This window comes from Neophocaena asiaeorientalis, unplaced genomic scaffold (assembly GCF_003031525.2).
Source record: "Neophocaena asiaeorientalis asiaeorientalis breed wild unplaced genomic scaffold, Neophocaena_asiaeorientalis_V1.1 scaffold26, whole genome shotgun sequence".
Classification (NCBI taxonomy): domain Eukaryota; kingdom Metazoa; phylum Chordata; class Mammalia; order Artiodactyla; family Phocoenidae; genus Neophocaena; species Neophocaena asiaeorientalis.
Genome location: NW_020173108.1, coordinates 10,198,463 through 10,221,698, shown reverse-complemented (window position 1 = coordinate 10,221,698; position 23,236 = coordinate 10,198,463). Strand labels below are relative to the sequence as shown.

Below are 23,236 nucleotides of genomic sequence, written 5' to 3'. Positions count from 1 at the left end.
GGTGAGAATGTAAGAATTCACCACCACCACTACAAGTAAGAGCTAATATTCACTGTTTACTTCATGTAAGGAATTTTACACATATTAACTCACTTAATCCTCTCAATAGCCTAGGAGATAGCTGCTGTCTTTATTTCCACTTTACAGATGAGGGAACAGAGGCACAGAGAAGCAGTATGGGGGGTGGAGATAGAAAAGCCAGGAGTGTGGTGACACTGGAGACAACAGAAAAGCATCCTCACTAAGGAGGGAGTGGTTACCATGTGGATGCAGCTGCTCAGAGATGGAGCAAGTTGTGGTTAGAGAAAATGGAAACTGGATTTGGTGACACGGAAGTCACTGGTGACCTTGCAGAACAAAAAGAGAGTGTATGGAGTGGTGAAAAGTAAGGACAACTGTACATAGTGAATCCTTTTCAGGAACTGAACGGTCGAAAGATAAAACTGGAGAGGACCATAGCTGAAAGCCAGGTGGGACCAAAGTGAAGTTCTTCATGTAGAAGAAACAGAATCGCGGGTGCCGCTTTTGAAAATTAATTTGCAGTCTGATAGCACGGTAACTGCCCATTTACTTGTCTGTCTTCCCCAGCAGGCTGCAGGCTCCATGGGGTAGGAACTCTATCTCGTTCACTGTTTTTTCTGACCTGTCTCCTATTACAGTTACTGGAACACAGTAAGGAGCTCAATAGATATTTCTTTTTTTTCTTTTTTTTTTTTTTGCGGCACACGGGCCTCTCACTGTTGTGGCCTCTCCCCTTGCAGAGCACAGGCTCCAGACACGCAGGCTTAGTGGCCACGGCTCACGGGACCAGCCGCTCCGCGGCATGTGGGATCCTCCCGGACTGGGGCACGAATCCGTGTCCCCTGCATCGGCAGGCGGACTCTCAACCACTGCGCCACCAGGGAAGCCCAATAGATATTTCTTCAATAAATGGACAAAATATATAATAAAAATTGGACGCTGGGGAAGGAAGCTTAGGTTTTCTCTTGAAAAACTACTTGCCAAAGTTTTCATTAGACCCAGCATGGCGGGGCCCCGGTAACCTGCTGCTGAGTGGCTGGGCCTCGGGGGCAGGCCGGCCGGTTCCTTTCCACGGAGCCACGGTCCCCCAGTCTCCTGAGCCTCAGCAGGACGTCCTTGTTTCTACTTTGTGAAGTCAGGTGCTTCAGAGTTCTGGGATCTAATCTGAGCTCCATTAAGAAACTGCTGTTACCTTTTCTATTCCTAAATTAGAAAAATAATATGATCCTGCAACCTAATTCTTTCTCATAATTACTTAAGCCAAATCAAAGTTCCAAGGAGATTATTTACTGCAAAGCAATGATGCTCCAGGGAGCCTTCAGGCAAAGTCCAACATAACATCCTATTCACCTCACAGCATTTGGGAAGCAGTAGGCCCCTCCTGCCTCCTTTTTAAAACAAACAAAAACAATTTCACTATACATCCATCCCGTAACAGAAGTGAGCAAAACATAAGCAACTACTTGCACACTCCCTTTAAAGGTTCCAGGGAGATGCCGTTTTTCTTGAAGAAACAAACCAGCCTGGAACTGACTGGTGGTCAGACTTGCCGAGTTTTACTCTTACTTATTCTCTCTGTTCACAGAGCCCTGCTGGTCTCTAGGTTTCTTCTTCCTCTATAAGTTTGACTGTAATTTAATGGGTTCTAACTATTAAAAAAAAAAAAAAAAAAAAGGATCGTATTTTTTTTTTAAGAATTGCTGTCTAAGTCTCAGGGGCCTAGTTTTCTTTGGAAGATCTTAGCATGTGAATTTATATTCATGGCTAGCATATATGAACTAGGCAGTTCATATCATGGTTAAGTGTCAGATAGGATTCCAGAGCAGCCATGTATACATGAATAAATAATAACGATAATAATGATAATAGTTGACATTTACTGAGTGCTTACAGAGTACATGACATTAGGCTAAGTGCTTTATTGCAATATCTCATATCATCTCATAACAACCCCCTGGGGTAAATATTACCCCCATTTTCAGATGGTAACACAGGGTTTTAGAGACTAAGTTGTCCAAAGTCCCACAGATAGTAAAGTGAAGGATGTAGAATTTGAAAACCTAGTGGTTTGACACTAGTGCTCGCCAATTTAACCTCTGTCATAAAGCTCCACACCAGTGTCTCTTGCTTTATTACTGAAATACAGGCAAGGCCTTTCAGTTACCACTTCGTAGAAGTTTAGGTGAGGAGGGCTGGAAGAAGAAGGGATGGGAACTTGGCTAAAATGAGGTTGAGAGATAACCTCTGAGTTTCAGCTGATGTGTTTTTCCCTGTTTCAATTACCAGCAATAATCAGGAGAGGGTTGTAAAAATGTGTTTTAAAGTATTCCTGTGCGGAAATCACTGGAAGAAACTGTTTCATCAGCAAAAGGAACAAGATGCTGATACTTCAAGTGAAGGACTTAAGTGCAGATTTCAGAGCCCCAGCCATACTCTCTCCCCATTTTTCATCTCCCCTTTCTCTTGGCGCGCATGGCATTGCGGGCTGTTCGGGTAACGGTTATGTCTCCCACGATCTATAGGACTGCACGATCTGATACAGTCAGACCACTCCTGTCTTATCAGGAGATAAAGTTTTGTTTTGTTTTTTTCACTTTATTTTCTTTGATAAGGCATACTTTGCAATATTCGATTTTGGCCATGGGCAATCTGGAAACATCTGTGGATACACACTGTGGGGAGAGGGGAGTCCCTGCAGGTACGCACTTTGTTTCATGGCTGAAGTGCTACCCAAACAGTCCTGGACACAGTGCCCCACAAATTACTTTAAACTGATTTTTCCAGTTAGTTCTGTATATTAGTTACAGAGTCCTATATTACTTTCCCCATAGGGCTTTCCTGCTCATGGTTCCTAAACAAGCTGATAAAAACTCCATATTCCCCACAGAAATCTTTATGTTGTTGAGGCTTTCTCTTACCATAATTACTTCCTGAAAAATGCAGTGGTCAATGCTTCCTGAATATTTTTACATTAAAATGGGCACATAAAACTTGGCCCTTGAGATTTTAAGGTTGCAAAGCAGGTTCCTGGCTTTAAAGAGCTGACTGGTTGCTATTACTTGCTTTCTGTATTGACTTCTCATTGATTTGATTCAATCTCTCTACCATTTCAATGAGGAACTCTGTGAGAAAACAAGGATTTCTTATGACCTGAAGAAATCTTTCCTTAGGAAAAGAAAATCATCTGTTTCATTCCTTCACTAAGTACTTCAGGAATTAGGCCAGGTCGAGGAGAAAGGTCTTGGCAGCGGCAGTTTGATGAGAAATGAATTAATTTGATTATTTCCATGGTGTGGATCAATAATAGTCAGCCTCCACAGAGGCCCCTGGCCTGAAGGCAGCTGGCTAGTCAATAGGAACACACAGAGGTGCTCTCCTCCCCCAGCAGCCTCTCTGATCTTTTCTGGGTGGACTCTTCACGCCTGTGTAATTCTAATTTATGTCAACTAGAAATCAAAGAAATTCCAAGAGGCTTTGGTCATAGGACATTGGGGTGGACCTTTCAAAATCTATTTATGTCTATTCCTTAAGTAATGTGTCCCCCACAGCCCTCCTGGCGCCTCTACAGGCCAAGGAGAGGTAGCTTCTCAGTGGAAGTCCTGCTACCTGCTCTGGGCAAAGGCAGAGGAATGCAGTTAGGTAAATCGAGGTACCCTTTCTCCTTCCTATTGACAACTCCGCAGAAACATAAGAACTAATAAGCATTTTAAGCAAAACGCTTTGCCAAGAGTGGCTCCCTCAATAACGCTCTTTGATGATACCCCAGACGCTGGCATTTTCAAATCAAACGAACAGTGTATAAAATTAGTTCTGTATGAAGTTAAAAAAAAAAAGTAGAAAGTGAAAGGGAGCTTTTAAAAGCTCCAGCATTTCTTCATCCAACTGCTTTTCACAAGGGTTTGGCATTTGAGAATTGCTACATTTATGATGCTACTTGCTGCTCATAATTCAGGCCCTCTGTCTCCAAACTTCTGCATTAACACTCGCTGCGGAGGTTTCCACCACGACATTTTATCACTGAGGTTCCCCACACCAGCCAGGCTGCCTCTGGTGAGGTCTGGTTTCTCAGCCAATGCCATGCCACTGGGCTTCCTCCCTTTTCATCAACCTTGTTACCCCAAACATTTTTCATTAACACTGAACATTGCATTTCCACTTGCCCTACAGCTTTCCCAGGAATTTTTTTTCTTTGGGTCCTTTTTAGTTTTGTTCTCCATCCAAACTGCCATGTAAGAAGTGAGAAAAATATCATATTAGTAGAAGAAACAGATCTGTATAGAATCTAGAATTCACTGAAGTTGTGAAAATGATTTCTATGACCAAAGCCACTGCCTGTCCGTAATTGTGGAAAGCAGAAAAAACATACTGCTCTTATTAGAGAGTCCCCTTGGTTATACAAGTAGTTTTAACTAAATCAGCAAATAAATGCGTGTTAAGTTGATAGGTGATTTCGGGTCAACTCTAATTCCCAAGGTCAAGTAAGCCTTTGAACAGTCTTTAAGAATATGAGTTCACCCCAATTCATCAAAGCCGTCTCACACAGTGTTTTCTTCTCTGGGTTCTTACAATGCGCTAAAGTTTAGGAGATTAAGTGGCCTCGGCTTCAAAACCGAAAGTAATGCCTCTAACGTGCTTATCCATCCAGCAATTGGAAAAGGTACTCAAACAGGGGCTTCTTAATGCTCTTCCTAATTTTACAAGTGTGTGGGGAACGCTGCATTTGTCTAACGGCTGGAGGACTCCTTCCTAGGAGTCACCAATGTTGCAGCCAAATTTACTGCTGTTTAGCTTAGACCCTGACTGATAATCTATATACATGTTGCTTTCATCTGCAAAGAATACATTTAATGTTTCTTATCTGTTCTTTGTCTACCTAATGAAAATGGGAGAAAAAGAAACAGAGGAAAACCACTTTTTTTCCTACAACAAATACAATGCATTTTGTTATTTAATTCTTCAGAAGCTCAAGTGAGGAAAAAAGCAGATGTTTGGTATAGCTTCCAAATCAAATATAAGTGGCCCCAAATGAAAGAAAATATAATTAGCCTTCAATATTTCTGAGAACCCCAGAATTGCAGGACACGAACCCTGGGACACACAGATATCACAAACCCCATCTCTCTCCAATGCAGGGATCCCACTGGTAACATGCCTGACAAGGGGGCTAGTTGTGGAAACCAGTGAGGTCTCTTGCCCCCTCCTTTAGCTCCAGTTGGTGTGCAGAGGGGAAAGAGAACTCAAATGAACAAGTCTTTAGTGGTTAGCAGATTAGGTTAAGGTACAGGGAGAAGAGTAATAGGTCTAAATTAATTTTGTTCTTTAATTCTTTGTTGGCATATATGATCACGTTGAGATAGACAGTGGCTCTTTGTCTCTGTGTCCTAATCGTAATTTCACTGTTTCCTGTTTCTGTTCTTCTATTCTTTCTCCATTATTTTTCTTATCCTAGCCACTAGACCACCAGGGAGCCACATCTCCATTATTCTCCTTAATACTTTCTTTTTGTTTCCTTACCTATTTGAATTGTTTTATCTTCAACTCACCCTTTTCCCCCACTGCAAATCTTTCTTCAGCATTATGCCTGGATCAGTAAGTTGATTCCAAATACACTGTCCCACAGAGGTATTAGTTTTCCTTCGTAAAGTGTGTTGAAAGTGTAATTATTGATATATTTATGTAGAAAATAATAATCTTAAACTTAAGTGACAAAAATGTAAAAGGGCAACATCTTCTTTAATCTGAGTTCATTTCTTTCTTCTTTTTTAAAATTTCCTTTCAAAATGGCAGGCAATACAGTTTTTTTCTCATTTGGAAATTCAAATATCAAAACACAGGTTAATATAATGATGATGATAAGAATAATCATTAAAAAAAAAGAATAATCATTAACACTGAGCATTTTATATATAACAAGCTTTACTCTAAGGGCTTGATATATGTTCACTCATTTAAATGCTCGTAGCATTTCCACGATTATCATCCTTATAGTAAATGACGAAACAGAGAGGTTAAATAACTGCCCAAGATGACACAACTAAGTGCAGAGCCCAGATCTGAACCCGAACTCTGGCTCCAGAGTCCATGTCCTCAGCTACTAACTTCTTTTCTTTGCTACTCATATCTTCCTTTGAATCTTGATAACTTTAAAATCTGGAGACGGACAGCGTAATACAAATGTCAAAGACAGAATAGCTAATCACGCTAGATCTCCAACCAACTAAATCAACCCGCAGGCTTTTAAGTGCAAGGTTTTACGTGCGCTGTGTGTGTGGTTTGGAAACTTCTTCCGTCCTCACAGAACTTCCCGTGTTTGGCCCTGAGCTGCCTTAAGTCTGAGGATGCCAGACGGCAGGCCTGGGCCATGCTGCAGCAGGCTGTGGTCGGACGGCTGGGTGCGAGAGCCAACGGGCTCTCAGAGCAGCAGGCTGGTTGGGGAAAGGATTCAGAGGCCACCTGAGGAAAGGGCTAAAACCCTCAGGAATATCGCTCATCAAAACCGCCTTCTGATCCCATTTTGGACTAATTTGCATTTAGGTAGAAAAGGATCCATTACCTAACTGAAAATTGGCAAAACACTGGTCAGCAAATATGTCTGGAATAATCTTCTGCGCTAACCGGAACCCAAATTTCTACAGTTCATCTCTGAAGGTGAAGCTGATCTCAACAAATCTAAAGGGTATGGACTAGAAACATGGTGACTTCTGAGAATGGTTGTGGCTACAAAGATACATTTTGAATGCATACATTTTGGCATCCTTGCTTAGGTAGTTCTCATGTAGCAATTCCTTCTGGTGAAGGTGAGAAGCTCTGCTGTCACTGTTTAGTGTTTCTAGAACACTCTGCCTACTGTGGACCCTTTTATCTGTTTTAAAAGAAGTCATTTTAAAGTGACAGGGTTAGTAGCAGTGTTAGGTTAGTCAGTAGTGAAATCTGAGGGAGACTTGCAACCCCTGGGTCTCCGCTGTTGCTTAGTAACAAAGTCAGTCAGCCTTCTAGGCTGGGCTTAGAATATAAAATAAAATCTCTCTAAACATAACTAACTGGCAAAGGCCTAGTATAAGTTGGGATTGTAAAGCATATGGAGAAAAGAACTAGGTCAATTAACAAAAATGACAAAGATCTTGGGCCATTCTTCTTATTTGCCCCCAGATTTGCTACATTTAGAAAATGCATGTCCTTTGAGAGGCATACATATTTAGTTTCACTCTCATTTCACTCTCATTGCTGGATTTGCTAGATTTGTCCCTAATCACCAATTGTAAAAGTAGCACACATGTGTAAATCATTACATGATGCCGGCACTTTCGGAGCAAGTATCTGAGGTGGGTCTTTTCCAAGGAAGCATCCCCTTGCCTGGACATAGCCCCCAGGGTTTGCCACAGGCACTGGACACAGACTTGAAGATCTGGGGTAAAGTCTTGGAGGAGTGGCCTTGGGCCAGTGCCTGGTCTTTCTGAGCCTCTATTCTTTCCCCTTCACAGTACAAATGATTACTTCCTAGACTTGTTATAGGGGAAAACATAAAAGTGACAAAGGGGAAGGCACCTCTCTAATGCCTGGTTATCAATTCAGGTTTTGATCATCTTTAGTAAATGCAGCACAATTTCTCAAACTCATGCTCACGTCTCTGGCCAGCTCCACTGACCGTCCTTGGGGCGTCTGGGACCGTTTCTCAACATGTGCGAGAAGTGGCGCCTGAAACGTGGAGAGAGGCAAATTCCCACATAACATTCCCTCACTGGCCCTTTCTTGCCCCCAAATGGCCAGAATACATAGATGTTGAGCACTGAAATGGCACACTTCAGATTGTGACAAAACAATTTGGCACTGTGCTTTCCATCTTACTGTTGTAGGAAACTTGGAACCCAGAACAAAATTTTACTCTTAGACCGTGCACATTGCAGTGTGCCATGCAAACATTTTTAATTGTGGTCCATAGACTTATGGATAGGAAGCCAAAATCTAAGCTGAGCGTGTGTATGATTGTTTTTTCTTTCTGCATAAGCACAAAATTCATTTTTAAACAGAGAAATTCAAAAATAATCTCAGATAAGTTTAGAAAACCGGGCAACTTACAGTGTAATGGTATATGCATGTGTGTGTATACAAACATATATATATAGGGAGAGAGGAAGAATATAATGTCAAGCTATTAACTGCAGTGATATGTAGAAAGAAACTTGATAGACAACTCTTACTTTATCGCATCTCATCAGCCCCAAATATCTTAGAGACTTGCTGCTCTGTGCAATCAGGGTGGCTCCTTGGTCTGTAATTTCTTTACACCATCCAACATCCACAGTCTCTATTGTCATGCTGTATCGCCCAATGGCTATCAGTGCTGCAGGGAGGGACAAAGGGGAAGAAAGCAAGCATAAACGTTAGCAGGGTAAGGGATCTCTGTATCTCATTATGACTATTTCTCTCATTTCCTCACTAAATTTGTTCCTGAAATGTTGTGTGTAAATGAATGTTTTGTAAACGAAATTCAATTTAAAATGCTTTAGGAAAGCCTGCCCTATGACAAACCCTTTCACAAAGTGAATAATCATGCCATAATTTCCCTTTCATTGGAACATAACATTTTATCAGTTTTACTCATTACAAGGTTACCTGTACTTCCAAACACTCGTATCTGCAGAAGGCATAAATTAAAATGAATTACACATATAACGTTACAGAAAACCCTAAGCAGTAATTAAATTTTACCCAAGATAACTTTAATAATTTTAAAGAAGAAAAAACATGTAAACACCATTTTGAGGTGTGTTATACCGCATATGAATTTCTTTACCAATTGGCATTTTTTCCCCATCTGTTCATGATCTGTAAAATGTAAGAGTATATAATATTTTTCACGTTAGTCCTTCTTGGGACCGCTAGGAATTAAACGTACATTACACATACAGCTGAATTTAACTGCTGCTATGCTAGAGCACAGTAAAGGGAATGCATTTGTCATGGGGAATTTCCTCACCGTATCAAAAGTCTTCCTCCTATTAACATATGAAATGAAGCCTGTCATCTGAACGTTACGACAGTATCTCTAGTCTTCTGGACTGTTTAGCACTGTAGCACTACTGACGTTCAGATGCTGAGCCCATCATCTATGATGTGTACTACTTATCACTGCAAAGCTCCATAACCTATCTTCCTGGCAGAGCAACCAGTCGGTGAATTTGGCTCTTTGCTACAGACTTCTGATTAAATAGACATGCACACTTCTACCTCTGCAGCACAGGAAAACAGATTTCAATACCTCCAGCCAGAAAAAGTTTACGGTGCATTGGTTTGTAAACGAAAACCCCGAAAACAATGCCAAAGATGTTAAAAAGGAATAATAAATTGTTTGCTAATTATTTCCTCATCCTAAGATAGGATGAGTTGATTTCTGTGACATTAAAAGCGGATGATAATTTCCAATTGATTAGATTGATAAAAGCAGAGTGAATTACTCATGTAAATAAACATTAACTCTTTTTTCACTTTAATTTTTTTTATACAGCAGGTTCTTATTAGTTATCTATTTTATACATGTCAGTGTATATATGTCAATCCCAATCTCCCAATTCTCCCACCACCCCACCCCGCCTCCATCCCCACTTTCCCCGCTTGGTGTCCATACGTTTGTTCTCTACATCTGTGTCTCTATTTCTGCCTTGCAAGCTGGTTCACTTGTACCATTTTTCTGGATTCCCATATATGCGTTAATATATGATATTTGTTTTTCTCTTTCTGACTTACTTACTTATAGCTCGCAGAAAAAAAACACTTGGCAAAATCTCTTTGCTAATTACCTAAGTAATTTTTTTTTAAACTAGAAAACTCATGCCCATGCATTCAAGTATCAAAGCACTCCGAAGTAGCCAGATATTTAAAGTTTATAAAAACAATAATCATGCTCCCAGTGTTTTCCAGTGAAAATGCTCTAAAGGAAGAAAAAAAAAATTCCTGGAAGTTCCTCATGTTATCAGTTTGTTGATGTTCTCATCTGTGCACATGCTGTTTTGGCATTTAGTTTTCCAAGGAGGTGGGGCAGGGCAGGGGAAATCTGCAAAGGTTTGCTGAATGGTCTGAGTGATATTTTCGTGTAGTATAAGCAATATCCCAGGTTAATCCCATCAGTGTTCCTGACCTAAGAAAACTATTGTTATCTCTGATATTGTCATAAATTCCATTGGTCACAATATCCTGAGGATCTTGTATGATAAAAGAAGTAGAAGGTGCAAAAAGAAATTCCTTTCAATACAAAGTGCTCAAACTGTGATTTCAAAAGATGGAGCACAAGATGCAGGATGACCCCACATTAGTGGATAGCGTATTTTTACTGAGGTTTGAGACTAGAATGTGAAAGCCCTGCACTATTCAGAAAACAGTAAATCAAGTGATCTGCAGAGTTTGCAGAGGCTGCTTGATAAGCAAATGAAGAGTTAACAGCTACTAATTCCAGATGCTAAAATCACTAGTGTTTGGTATTTTCCTTTTTTTTTCTTTCTTGTCCAAATTAAAACAAACAGTAAATAAGACAACTGAAGATGAAACAAGGTATTCAGTTTTTGTTTTGCCATAGTTCTATTTACTGAAGCAAGAATTAAATTTTATTTTTCTTTAACTCATTCATTTACTCAACAAACACTTCATGAGCACTCACCCTAGAGCATTTCTCTCCAATACTTATTGACTATCCATGTGCTACGCATTGGGCTAAGAATTTTAGGTGCATTATCTCATTTAATCCTCACAGCAACCTTACAAAGTCTTATTGGTTGTTCCATTTTAAAGATCAGGAAACTGAGACACAGAATGATGGAACACCTTTCCCAGTATCACAAGATAGTAAGTGGGGAGTAGACAGTAAGCCGAGAGCCGGCTCTCAGTCCTGGCTGCACATCAGATCTACTAGTTCAGAATCACGGGCCCAGGCACCTGGCAATTCCAACATGCTGCACTGCCAGCATATGGAACTGTGGTGTGACACACCTGGCCTGTGCTCGGTCATAGGGACAGAAAGGTTCACAGAGCTCAGAGGTCAGTTCAATGGGGATGCCGGGGGAGGGAGGGTTGGGTGGAAATGAGGAACAACCAAGTAAACAGTCACAACACAATGCTCATCCCCCATCTCTTCCCATCCCTAACTTCTCACTTTTCAGATCTCGAGTCAAAGGTCAGCTTCTCAGAACCGATTGCCCTGTCATTTTCTGATATCAGAAAAGTTACTATTTATTTGTTCAGTTATATACATTTTTTGCAGCTCACTTCTCCCATTAGAATGACGGATTCCCTATTCACTGTTGTATCCCCAGCATCTAGCATATACCTGGTACAGAATCAGTTCTTAAAAATATTAGTTGAGGGCTTCCCTGGTGGCGCAGTAGTTGAGAGTCCCCCTGCCAATGCAGGGGACACGGGTTCGTGACCCGGTCTGGGAAGATCCCACATGCCGCGGAGCGGCTGGGCCCGTGAGCCATGGCTGCTGAGCCTGCGTGTCCGGAGCCTGTGCTCCGCAACAGGAGAGGCCACAACAGTGAGAGCCCTGCGTACCACAAAAAAAAAAAAAAAATATATATATATATATATATACATATATATATATATATTAGTTGAACACGCCAATGACTATAATGTGGTTTGGTCTATTATAGAGGCACACCAAGAGGCATGCGAGCCCCTCACTCTTCAGGGGAGGAGAGAGATCACAGGAGCCCTCATGGAAGAGTTAAGCTAGGTCTTGAGGGATGAGTAAGGATTCTCCAGAAAAACAAAGGCGTGAGGGCTACTATGTCGGGCTAAGGAAATAGCCTATGTAAGGGCAGAGAGATGTGAAAGGACTGGGGAGCTGCAGGTCATTCCGTGCGGCTGAATGCGGCTGAAACAAAAACAAGTACAAGGAAGTGGCAGATTTATTCCAGAAATATTCACCCCGTGATTAGTAGCACTGGGGTTGGCATAAAACATAAACGGAGTAGCAAAAATAAACAGAGTCCTTGATGTCATGAAGCCCATATTCTAGAAGGAGAGATGTGAAGTGGACACAAAAGTATATATAATTCTAAATTGTAACAAGTGCTTTGAAGGAAATGGAATGATCATTGTAAGAATGACATTTAGATGGCACCAGGGATGAGTCTTCCTGGTGAAGTTACTTTTAATCCTTCCAACAGCACTGCAAAAACAATATCCATGGTAGAGGTAAGAAAACTAAGGTTAAATACCTCACCAAGGCCCCATGCCTATTTAGTGGCAAAACTAGGGTGCAAATGGAGATAGTTTGGCTCCAAAGCCAGGGCTCATTCTTTCACAGCAGCAGCATCCAGGGTGGTAGAGGAGCCTGTGTATGTTCAGAATATATTTCCCTTTACCTCCATTCAAAATTTAAACTCTACTGCTCATAGGTAGCCAAGTATTTACCCTTTGACTATAAAACAGGGTCCAAGAGTATCTTTAAATCCCGAAATATATACTGAGTAATTTACCTCTCTGTGAATATATCCTACCTTTGGATATATTTTTTTATTGTTTTTCATGAGCTAGCTGTGGTAGTCTCAAATTCATTTCCGGCCTCACTACTTAGTAGATGTTGACCTCAGGATGACATTTAACTTTCCTGAGTCTCAGCTTCCTTACCTGCACAATAGGGGTGGTGACTATATGTCCTGTCTACTTCACAGGGTTGGTCTGAGGTTCAAATGAGATAATACATGTAAGGGACTTTGCACTACACAAATGTACTACATAAATAAAATATTGATTTATTCGATATTTCCCCACGCCGTCCTACAGTGGTGCAGTTGATTTAAAATGAAAAGACTTGAAAGAGTTTGGAAAAATAAGAAGCTCTGGGCAAATGGGACCATTATATAAATACTTAGTCATTATGTCACTGCTAGAGTTCTTGAATTGCCTGCTCTCCATCGGTGATCACGAACTTACAGACTGCACCTGGGATGATAGGGCTGTAAATGGAATGTATGATTACTATCCTCACTAGGGGCTGTTGACACATTATAATGGTATTTATTAAGCCTTGAAAAGGGATAAATTATGCAAGACTAATTCCTTATCCCAATGCAATTTTAATGCACTTTTTAATGTGCTAAGTGTAACTAATAAAGTTACATTTAAAAAAGTTACACAAATTCAAAGCTGTAATTCAGAAACATATGATGATCAAGGATATACACTAACTCACTAAAAGGTGTTTCCATAGGCATACAGAGTGACTGAAAGACATGAGCACATATGTAGTTAATTTTGACAAAGAAACTCCATTTCTAGGAATCTATCCTGAAAATATACTTCTAATTATACAAAATTACACACATACAAGTTTATTCATTAAAGCGTTGATTGTAATTGCAAAATAATGGAAACAGCCCCTAGTGCCCATACATAGGAGAGTGGTTAAATAAGCGATGCTACATCCTCACAGTTGAACACTATGCAGCTTTAAAAAAAATTAATGGGGGCCGATCACTAGGAACTTCCAAATCATTCAGTGAAAAAACCAAAGTGCGAAAAAGAGTTTACATGATGCGCTACCACCATCCAAAAGACAATGCAATTAAAAAAATAAACAAAAACATCAATCTGCTCACTTGTGAAAAAAGAATACGGGAAAGACACACCAGAAACTACAGAGACTGTTTAACTATAGGGGACTGGTGGGAAAGGGGGAGAAAAGAAGGGGGCATAGAATGTGGAGGTGAGGCTGGGAGAGTGAGGGGGACAAACACTTCTTAGACTCTCTCTTTGGCTATAGCTTTGACTCTCTGAGCCATAGTGATGCTTTACATACTTCCCAAAATAAAAAATTAAAACCATCCAGGATGGGGAGCCCGAAGTGGAATACGAACAGTAACAAATAAACCTAACTGTGTTACAAATGAACAACGTGGCCCCAGCAAATAATATAACCACACCAAAGGGGATGGGAATTAAGAATTAAGTGGCTTCGGAAAACATGATTTTGATTGGATATCGTAAAGTGAAAACCAAAAAGGACTGTCAGCAAATACTGCACTCTAGTTAGGAAATCTATTTCTCACAGGGGTGTGAGTTAGCAATTCAGTAAGTATTTTACGCATAATCTAGGACTATAAATAATGAGAGCCAGTCTTTTCACTGTTAGGGAAAGAAGTTACAAATAAGAAAAGTGGGGAGGCTTATAATGAATCTTGTAGTATTGAACTGGAATCAGAGATATTAGAATGAACTCATGGTATTTTATACACACATTACAGATAAATACATGTAGAAATAATAAATATGATGTATGTGCATGCATGCATGGCTTAGTATACATACATACATTTCCTAGCTCTTTCTGCTGAGAGGAACTTGGAGCAAGGATACCCCAGTAGCAATGATCTACTAGCACCCACACCTTAGCTTTTAAGTATCATTCTCCAATAAAGTGAATAAAAAAAATCAGGGCTTCTTAGAAAAATGGCTGATTCCAGAACTGGGGCCAGGAAAATAGACGATGATTCTGGGATATCTTGTGATCGTATAAAAAAGAAGTGCTTAGAAATGAGTGAGGGTACATCAAAAAGACAGAGGATCCAATCAGAAAGAGCTGCCAATGGCCACAGCTGGAACAATTTGATCAGCAAAATAAATAATGATAGTACTGGATTATAATTCAGAAAACTGAATAAGCATTCACAGATTCATACTGATATAAATAAAAAACTAGCCAAGGAAGGTCACCTTACAGAAGAATTCCAATTAATAAATGTATAAGGAACGAGGGAAATAAAAAAAAAAACATTACCAGGCGAAGACTAGAGTAATAATTATTGCAGGCAAGATCCACCAATGGGTGCAAAAATCAGTGAGTGAAAGTTTGAGGTGAAACAGAATATTGGCATAGTGCCAAAGATATTTATCAACTATCGAAAATTGTAACTTTATAGTGGAGAGACCCAGCAGACACCCCCTTACCCAAATGATCAAGGTTAACATCACCAGTAATAACATATAGAGATATAATGTATCGCTGATCACTTCTGCAGTATTCTCACCAAAATGAATAATTTCAATCTACTCATAAGAAAATATCACACAAACCCAAAGTGAGAAACATTCTATAAATAATTCACCAGTACTCATCAAAAGAGTCAAGATAATGGAGCATAAGAAAAGAATGAGGAACTGTCACAGATTAGAGGAGCCTGAGGAGACATGACAACTAAATACAATGTGGGATGCTGGATTGAATCCTGGACCAGACAAGGAAATTAGGGAAAAACCTGGTGAAATTCAAGTAAGATTTGTAGCTTAGTTAATCTTGTTTTAAGTTAATTTCCTAGTTTGATAACTGTACTGTGGTTATATGTCCTCAACATTAGAGGTAGATGGATGAAGAGTATACATGAACTCTCTACTATTTTTGCAACTTTTCTGTAATTCTAAAATTGTTTGAAAGCAAAGAGAAAAAAACATGGATAAGTTAATAAGAGATACCAAGTGAATGAGCTAAGTAGAGGACTAAAATTTTCTAAGTGAAAGCAGTTATTATTTTTACACTGTAAGATCTGATATATAAATGTTAGGACTAAAAATACATTTTTTCCTCATAGGAGAAAGATTAGTCATATGAGTGCACTAACAAGTGACCCGCATGTGCCATTTTGTCCCTTCCAGTTCTATCATCTGCTGTAGATCTATGTACCTGTAATAAAATCAGAAGAAATGCCCTAGTGCATGAAAGAATCAGGGTTAAAATTTAACAGTAGGGTTAACATCTTTCATGTAATACTTGGATAAAAGCCATTTGCAGAGAAATTTCTTGGCACAGATACAGAGAGATAAATATGAAAAGTGCTCTTCTTTGTGGAAGCCACAGAAGCCCCCAAAACAAAGGAATGGCGCTTTCAGAGACACTTGTTGTTGCATCATGGTCCCTGCAAAGGTTCCCTCTACCCTGCAGGGACTACAGCAGTGGCTCCTAACCCTGGCAGTTCAGGAGAATCACAGGTGCCTAAAAAAAGTACAGATGCCCGAGTCCCACCCCTGGAGATTCTGATTCAGGAGGAGCTATAAAAGCTCCTGTGATCCCAATGTGAAGTCAAGGCTGAGAACCACTGGAACAGAGTAACCTACAACTCCAGCTAAGTCAGTCAACTAAAAACAGAAGAACTCATTTTTAAGGATATAAATAACTTATGTGTTCTGATATTTTAAAACAACTTTGCCTCTCAAACAGTTATGACTTCTTGTACACAATCCAATGCTTTTAATCCCTTTATTTCTAATTTATAGCTTTAATTCCACTTTTAAACATTATTCTGTTCCTCCCATTATTATGTAGCAAACCCAACAGTGACTACACCCTACATTTTTCCAAGTTGTCCTTTTTTGTAAATATTTTTCTTTATTTCACTGCATTTACTTATATTTCTAATGCTGCACTTATCAGAGTTTGTTTCATATCAGAATTATTTATCAACATGCCCATCTTCCCCAAGACTGTAAAATCTCTGAAGCAGTGAACATGGAGAGTGTTTTCCTAGGACCCCTGAATCTCTGAAAATCAAGTGTCACTCATTTTTTATAGTTTTAATATATTTTTTGGAAGTATACATGTAGAAAATTACACAAATCCTCAAGGTACAACTTGATGAATTTTGACAAAGTTAACATAGCTGTGTAACAGTATCTGGACTGAGAAACAGAGCACGACTAGCACCCCTAAAGCACCCTCATCCCCGACTCCAGTCACTACTATTCCCCCAAAAGGATAACCACTATCTTGACTTCCCATCACACAGATTAGTATTCTTGTTTTTGAACTTCATACAAGTAGTCAAACACTGAACACACTTGTTTCTGGTTTTTTAGCTGTCCATCATGTTAATGAGATTCATCTACATTGCTATGTGTACTGGTGGTTCATTCATTCTCAATGCTGAAAAGTATTCCATTCTACTCTAGATGGACATCTGGGCTGTTTCCACTTTTTGGCTATTAGGTATAATGCTGTTATGAACATTAGCGCACATATCTTTGTGTGAATACATGTTCTCACTTCATTTGGGTAAATACCTAAGAGTAGGATTTCTGGGTCATATGGTTAAGTTTATGCTTAACTTCCTACGAAACTGCCAAAGTGTTTTCCAAAGTGGCTATACAATCTTACATTCCCACCAGCAGCATATGAAAGTCCAGTGACTCCACGTCCTTGCCAATACTTGGGAATGTCTGTCTCTTTGATTACAGCCACTCTAGTAGGTATGAAGTGGTGCCTGATTGGGGGTTTTAATTTTCATTTCCCTAAGAACTAATGATCTTGTGCATCTTTTCATGGTGTCATACATTTTTAAAAAATCCTAGCTTAGTGCCTCTATCCTTGCAAGTATTCAGTAGATATCTATTAAATTAAATGATGAAGAGGAAAAGCACATAGATAATTTTTCTATTATTAGACTATAGCAGAGAACTAGCTTTCTAGACAACAGATAATTTTCCATGTAATTTGAAGGAAACTGTCAGTAAAATAAGCTTAGTCTATCCTCTGGGGACATGAAAAGTCTTGAAGTTTCTTAAAATAATAAAGTAAACTCAGGGAAAAAATAAGGTTATAGATAACTTTCTAAATGCTCACTTACTTCTGGAAATTTCAAAGACTGTGGAGTATGCTTAGAGTTCCTAAGAACTCTAAATCTCTAAAAATCAAGTGAAAAAGAAATCTGTATGAAAATTGTCCAAAAATGGTGGATAACAGAGTGGAGACACTGAATTGTGCTAGAATTTTCAAGATGCTGCACATAGGGCATTTATTTTACATAACTCTGCTTACTGAGTTCAGAATAGCAACATGCGAGTATTGTCTGACTTACAAACGGAGCAAGCTGGCTGTGGCCCTTGACCTTACTGGGAAGAGGCTCTCCTGCCCTATACATCCTGAAACAGAAATGCAAGCACTATTTATAGGCTGTGTCTGCTTTCCTTCCTATGAGATAAACAAGTTGGTGGAAAAGTAAAAGTTCAAGTGAAGGAATTTTTAAAATAAAGGTCTTTTGATACATTAGGAGCAAGGATAAGTATTTTTCCTGCTTTATCCCTTCTTAATTATTTTTATTTTAATGCAGAAAGATACAAATCTGATTGAGTAAGTAGAAACTATTTCTGAATACGTGACATTCAAAAATGTAATGAACAAGGGGTGCATTTAGAACTAACCTTCATTTAACAGGAATCTGATCCACTACTCTGGTTTTCAGTGGTGCTGTATTTGGTGGTAACCAACCCTTTGAGTGGAATGTTAGGTTCCCCTGACAATCTCCTTATTAAATTTTAGAATTTGAGATGAGGAAGAAAAAAAGCCTTACCACTCTAACATTAGCTGAGAACCTAAAGTCCCTGGTTCAATGATTCTTTTTTATTCCAGCCTGCATAAATACATACATTACTTATCAAAGAATTATGCATCCTTTTCAAAATCCTGACATTATATTAGATTTCCTCACTTTATGAGAAGTGAATTCTGGGCTTAAATATGTTGGTTCATAGATATGGAAAAGTACATTAGTGTCTCTGTCATCTATCTGCCTTGGCCACCTTTCTGAACGGAATTTTCCACACCACCATAAAGACAGGGCATCAGTTTCAAGCAGGCGTCAGATACAAACATCTATCTGCCCCAGTGTGCAGAAAAGTAGGATGTGATTTCAGCGACTACCACTTAAGAAATACCAAGGTTAGTGACAACATGTGTGTTGTCGAGCTGCCCAGTAAACATTATAAAAGTATCTTGATGCTGAAAGGAAGGAAACCAAAGGAAGAAAGAACATGTGGGGATGTCAGCCGAGTGAATATATTATCTCTCCTTTCTTTCAACAAATACTAATTGAGCACCTACTACGCACCAGGAAATGTTTTAGGAGCTGGGGATAAAGAGATCAAATCCTTGCTCTCGTGGAGCTCGTATTATGAATACAAATAAATAATACTATATAACACTTTGGATGGTAAAAATGCTTTGAAGAAAAATAAAGCAGGGACCAGAGGTAGGAGTGCTCTAATTTTAATTAGGATGGAAGAAGGCCTCACAGAGAAAGTAACATTTGAACAAAGATCTGAAGGGGAGGGGATCAAGCCATACAGGTATCTGAGGGAAAAGCATTCTGTGCAGAGAAAACCCAGTGCCAAGTCCACGAGGTGGGAAGGTTGCTAGCTTGTTCTAGAGTGAGCAAAGAAGCAAGATGGCAAGCAGTAGATTTTAGATCAAGGAGTTGATGGAAAAGGGGGTGGACAAAATCATCTTACAGGCCAATTTAATGACATTGGCTTTCACACTAAATGAAGTGGGAATACATTGGAGAATTTGTGGCAGAAGAACATTATGAGCTAAAAAAATTTCAAAGGACTTCTCCAGCTTCTGGATTGAGGACAGAGTGTAAGGAGGCAAGAACAGAAGCAGTGAAACCAATAAGGAGGCCACTGCAATTATCCAGACAAGAAGTGATAGTGGTTTGGGCCAGGGCAGCATAATGGAGATGGAGAGGAGTTGAATTATGAATAGAATTTAAATATGGGCCCAACAATATTTGCTGATGGAGTGCATGTGGAATGAGAGAAAGAGAACAGTCAAGAATGTCAAGAGAAAAGAAATCTTTTTGGCACTTAGATTTGAAAGAAATTTCCTACGTGGGATTTTACATAGCTGCTCTTGGTGTCCTTGTGTGTCTAAGTGTCCTTGTGTTGGTAGGGATTTGTTGGCTTCTTCTACTGGATATAAATTCCACTGAGAGGAACAAAGGCCACCTTTATTCATCTTTATATCATCATTGTCTAGCATAGGGACTTTACTTGTTAGTACTCGAGGTATGTTCATTTAAATATGGGTATCTTAGATATCACAATTATAGGCACCTAGGGAATAAAACTCAGAAAGGGGTTTTATGTGTTCTCTAGAGTTCATATTATTCTTTTACTCTAAAAATATTTATTGAGTAGCTCTAGTATGTCAAACACTGTGATGACTGTAGGTATCTTTGGGGAGATTATAGGTAACATATATTTGATTAAATATTTATGCATTCTAAAATGTTCAACACTAGGCAAGTTTTACTTTTATAAAGGATTAAAAACCAGTTTTAAAAAGGTGCTACTGAACAACAGATCATTTAATTTTACCAAAGTGAACAACTTGACATTTCCTATAATACCATTTCTCTCCAACTCAGCGCTCCTTAAGGCAAACAAACACACTTACTGGTGCCGAAATTCAATATCTAAAATCATGGGAAAAAAGCAAAAAGCTATCTGTAAACTAAAACGAAACACAGAAAGTTGAGCTCAGTTATTCCTCCCTGACTATAACCAGGGCAGCTGTAACTCAGGGGCTGTTGTGCAGTGTACGGACTAGTTTAGAAACTGGCAATAATTCTTGCTGATGGGCATTTCTGCCATAAGAAGGGCAAAGTAAATAAAAATACGAAATTCAAAGTATCTCAGTCTGAGATTTTAAAGTTTAGTGCAGAACTAGATTAAAATGTAGAGAACACTAAACTTTCCTATTCTTTTTGCTTTTGAAGGAGAAGAGAGAGTCCCAGCCCTGGATCCTCTTACCTGGGAGCTTGAACCATGCACACAGGTTCACACGCTCACATGTGCACACAGACACAGATGCAGACATGCAAACACACATTTATTCCTAGGCCCTAGCCCACAGGTAGACCTATCCTGAAACTAATGAAGGTTAAGCTTCAGGGTCCATCATTTACATGGACCTTTACCAGGGCCTGGTCCTAGAAATGTATTCACATGGTCATATGTTTTTGTAAAATCGGTTAAAGCAAGATATTTTGCATTCATTTTCTTAAAGAGAAACCCCGAACTGTACAAACCTCAGGCCCTGAGAAACCCTGACTTTGTCCCTGACCCAACCCCAAATATTCTGATTCAGTGGCTTTGCGGGTGGATACCAGGAGGCTGTATCTTTTCCTGATTCTCCTTTTTTTTTTAAAATGTCACCAAGTGATTTTGATACACAGCCAGGTTTGGAAATCACTGACAAAGGACCACAGACTGTTCAGTTTAATGAGTCCCTGACATCTAGGTAGTAATTCTTTCTGGAGCTTTGCCACCATTGATTGGGACATAAACCATATAACACTATGTAGTTTGGAAAAAGCTGAATATTGGCAACATTCACTTCCTCATTGCAGTGATGAATCACATAACCCTCCGTGCAGAGTAATTAACTATCCATTTGTATGTATTGGCTGTAGTGATAGAGTTTTTTTCCATGAGGAAGGAAGGGAATTTGGACATAACATTAACAGTTGTTAATACCAAGCAAATAGAGTAAATTGGATTTATTAAAAAGAGTATGTGTGTGGATTTTTTCCCTAGGAGTTGATATAATTTGTCTAGCTCTCTAATTACAGCTAGGACAGAAAATGGCTGAACCCAGAGACCTCTCACGGTATCTAATAAACTTTTACTTACAGGGAGAACATTTCTTGGGCTGGAGAATGACAAATAATTTACTAAGCCTTTCCTGAAAGACAGCTAAAGGTGTTTCACCTATATCTAGCTGATGAATTAGCTTTAGCTAATAATCAGTGTCATGAGACAGGGAAAAAGCAGCCTGTAATTACCTTGAAAGGAATGAAGGAACAGATCTGATAAAGAAACTAAATCAGTTAATTCCTCTAGAGGCATACTGAGTGAGAGAAGCTTACTTTACTGCAAGTTTAAAGTGAGGCAGAGATGGGGGCATCGGTAGTTTTTACCTGCCCGGCATCCATTCATTCCCACTTTCTGGTAACAAACCTTCAATTTTCCTTTCCATGGGTGCAGTTTGGGAGCTCTAATCAACGGTCCCCTCCCTTCCCCAGGCTGCAGGTGGGCATGTGCCCCAAACTTGACTAGGCACACTCACCAGCAGATATCTGAATTCTGCCTGGAATGACTTAAGAAGAAAAACAGCTGGAGTCCATGCATCCTTGCGGAGTTCCCTAAAGAGACTCTTATGAGTCTCAGCTACTTAGAGATCCCATGTGCTTATCCTTCCCAAGGCCTACCTTACTTAGGTTTTATTTTTGATTCTGGGAATTACCCCATTTTTTTTCAATAATTTCTGTGTTTTGTTCTTGGTTTTGTTTTCACTTAAAGTAGCCACTGTTGGTTTCTGTTACTTGCAACCAAAGAATCGTAACTGATACAGAAAACTATGCACGGGATGGCTCAGTTATTTTCTACAATAATGTGAAAACCCCAAAAGGATTCTCAACAGTGTTCAGCTGAAAGAGTCACAACAGCAGAATGTATAAATATGGCTCAGTTAATAACCATTTGTTTTGTTGGTAGATGTTACTGAAATATCTGTACTCACTTTTAAAAAATTGACTTTATTTATTTTTTATTGGAGTATAGTTGCTTTACAATATTGTGTTACAATATTGTAACTGTGTACAGTTTCTACTGTACAGCAAAGTGAATCAGCTATACGTATACATATATCCCCTCTTTTTTGGATTTCCTTCCCATTTAGGTCACCACAGAGCACTGAGTAGAGTTCCCTGTGCTATACAGTAAGTTCTCATTAGTGTACTCACTTTTTTAGCTGTCAAATGAAAATAACTTTATTCAGTTCCATGATTTTTAAACAATGACTCTATTGAGTAAAAATGGCACAACTTATTACAAAAGTTAAATTAATAAAGGAAAGTACAAGAAATCTTAAAAATTATCCCAATCCCACTATCCAGAAATAGCATCACTAACTTTGGTAAACATTCTTCTAGGATCTTCTGCATATACACAGCAAAAGAAAGATAAAAATAATTTCAGAAATATATATTATTATACATGCTTTTAAAAAGTATTTAATTGAGTTTTACTTGAATTTAATGAAAATAAAGAAACTGAATTGAAATTAAAAGAATCATAGAACTTCAGTTAAATATTTCTTCACCATAAAAGATAGCAACTCTTAAAAGAGTTTACATATTAATTTTTAAATTTCATGAAAACTTTTAAGAATTCTGAGCTATTTTAAAAATTCTAGGGCTTCCCTGGTGGCGCAGTGGTTGAGAGTCCGCCTGCCGATGCAGGGAACATGGGTTCGTGCCCCGGTCCGGGAAGATCCCACATGCCGCGGAGCGGCTGGGCCCATGAGCCATGGCCACTGAGCCTGCGCGTCCGGAGCCTGTGCTCTGCAGCGGGAGAGGCCACAACAGTGAGAGGCCCGTGTACCGCAAAA

The 23,236-nt window shown here is 39.3% G+C and overlaps 1 protein-coding gene across 1 annotated transcript in view; it reads right to left on the bottom strand.

The window, feature by feature from the left end:
* The window catches only part of FBXL17 (F-box and leucine rich repeat protein 17), a 481,311-nt gene that overhangs the window by 12,030 nt on the left and 446,045 nt on the right, over positions 1 to 23,236 (bottom strand). Inside the window, 1 exon segment of the mRNA XM_024743396.1 lies at positions 8,220 to 8,362. Coding sequence (XP_024599164.1) covers positions 8,220 to 8,362 — 143 coding nt within the window.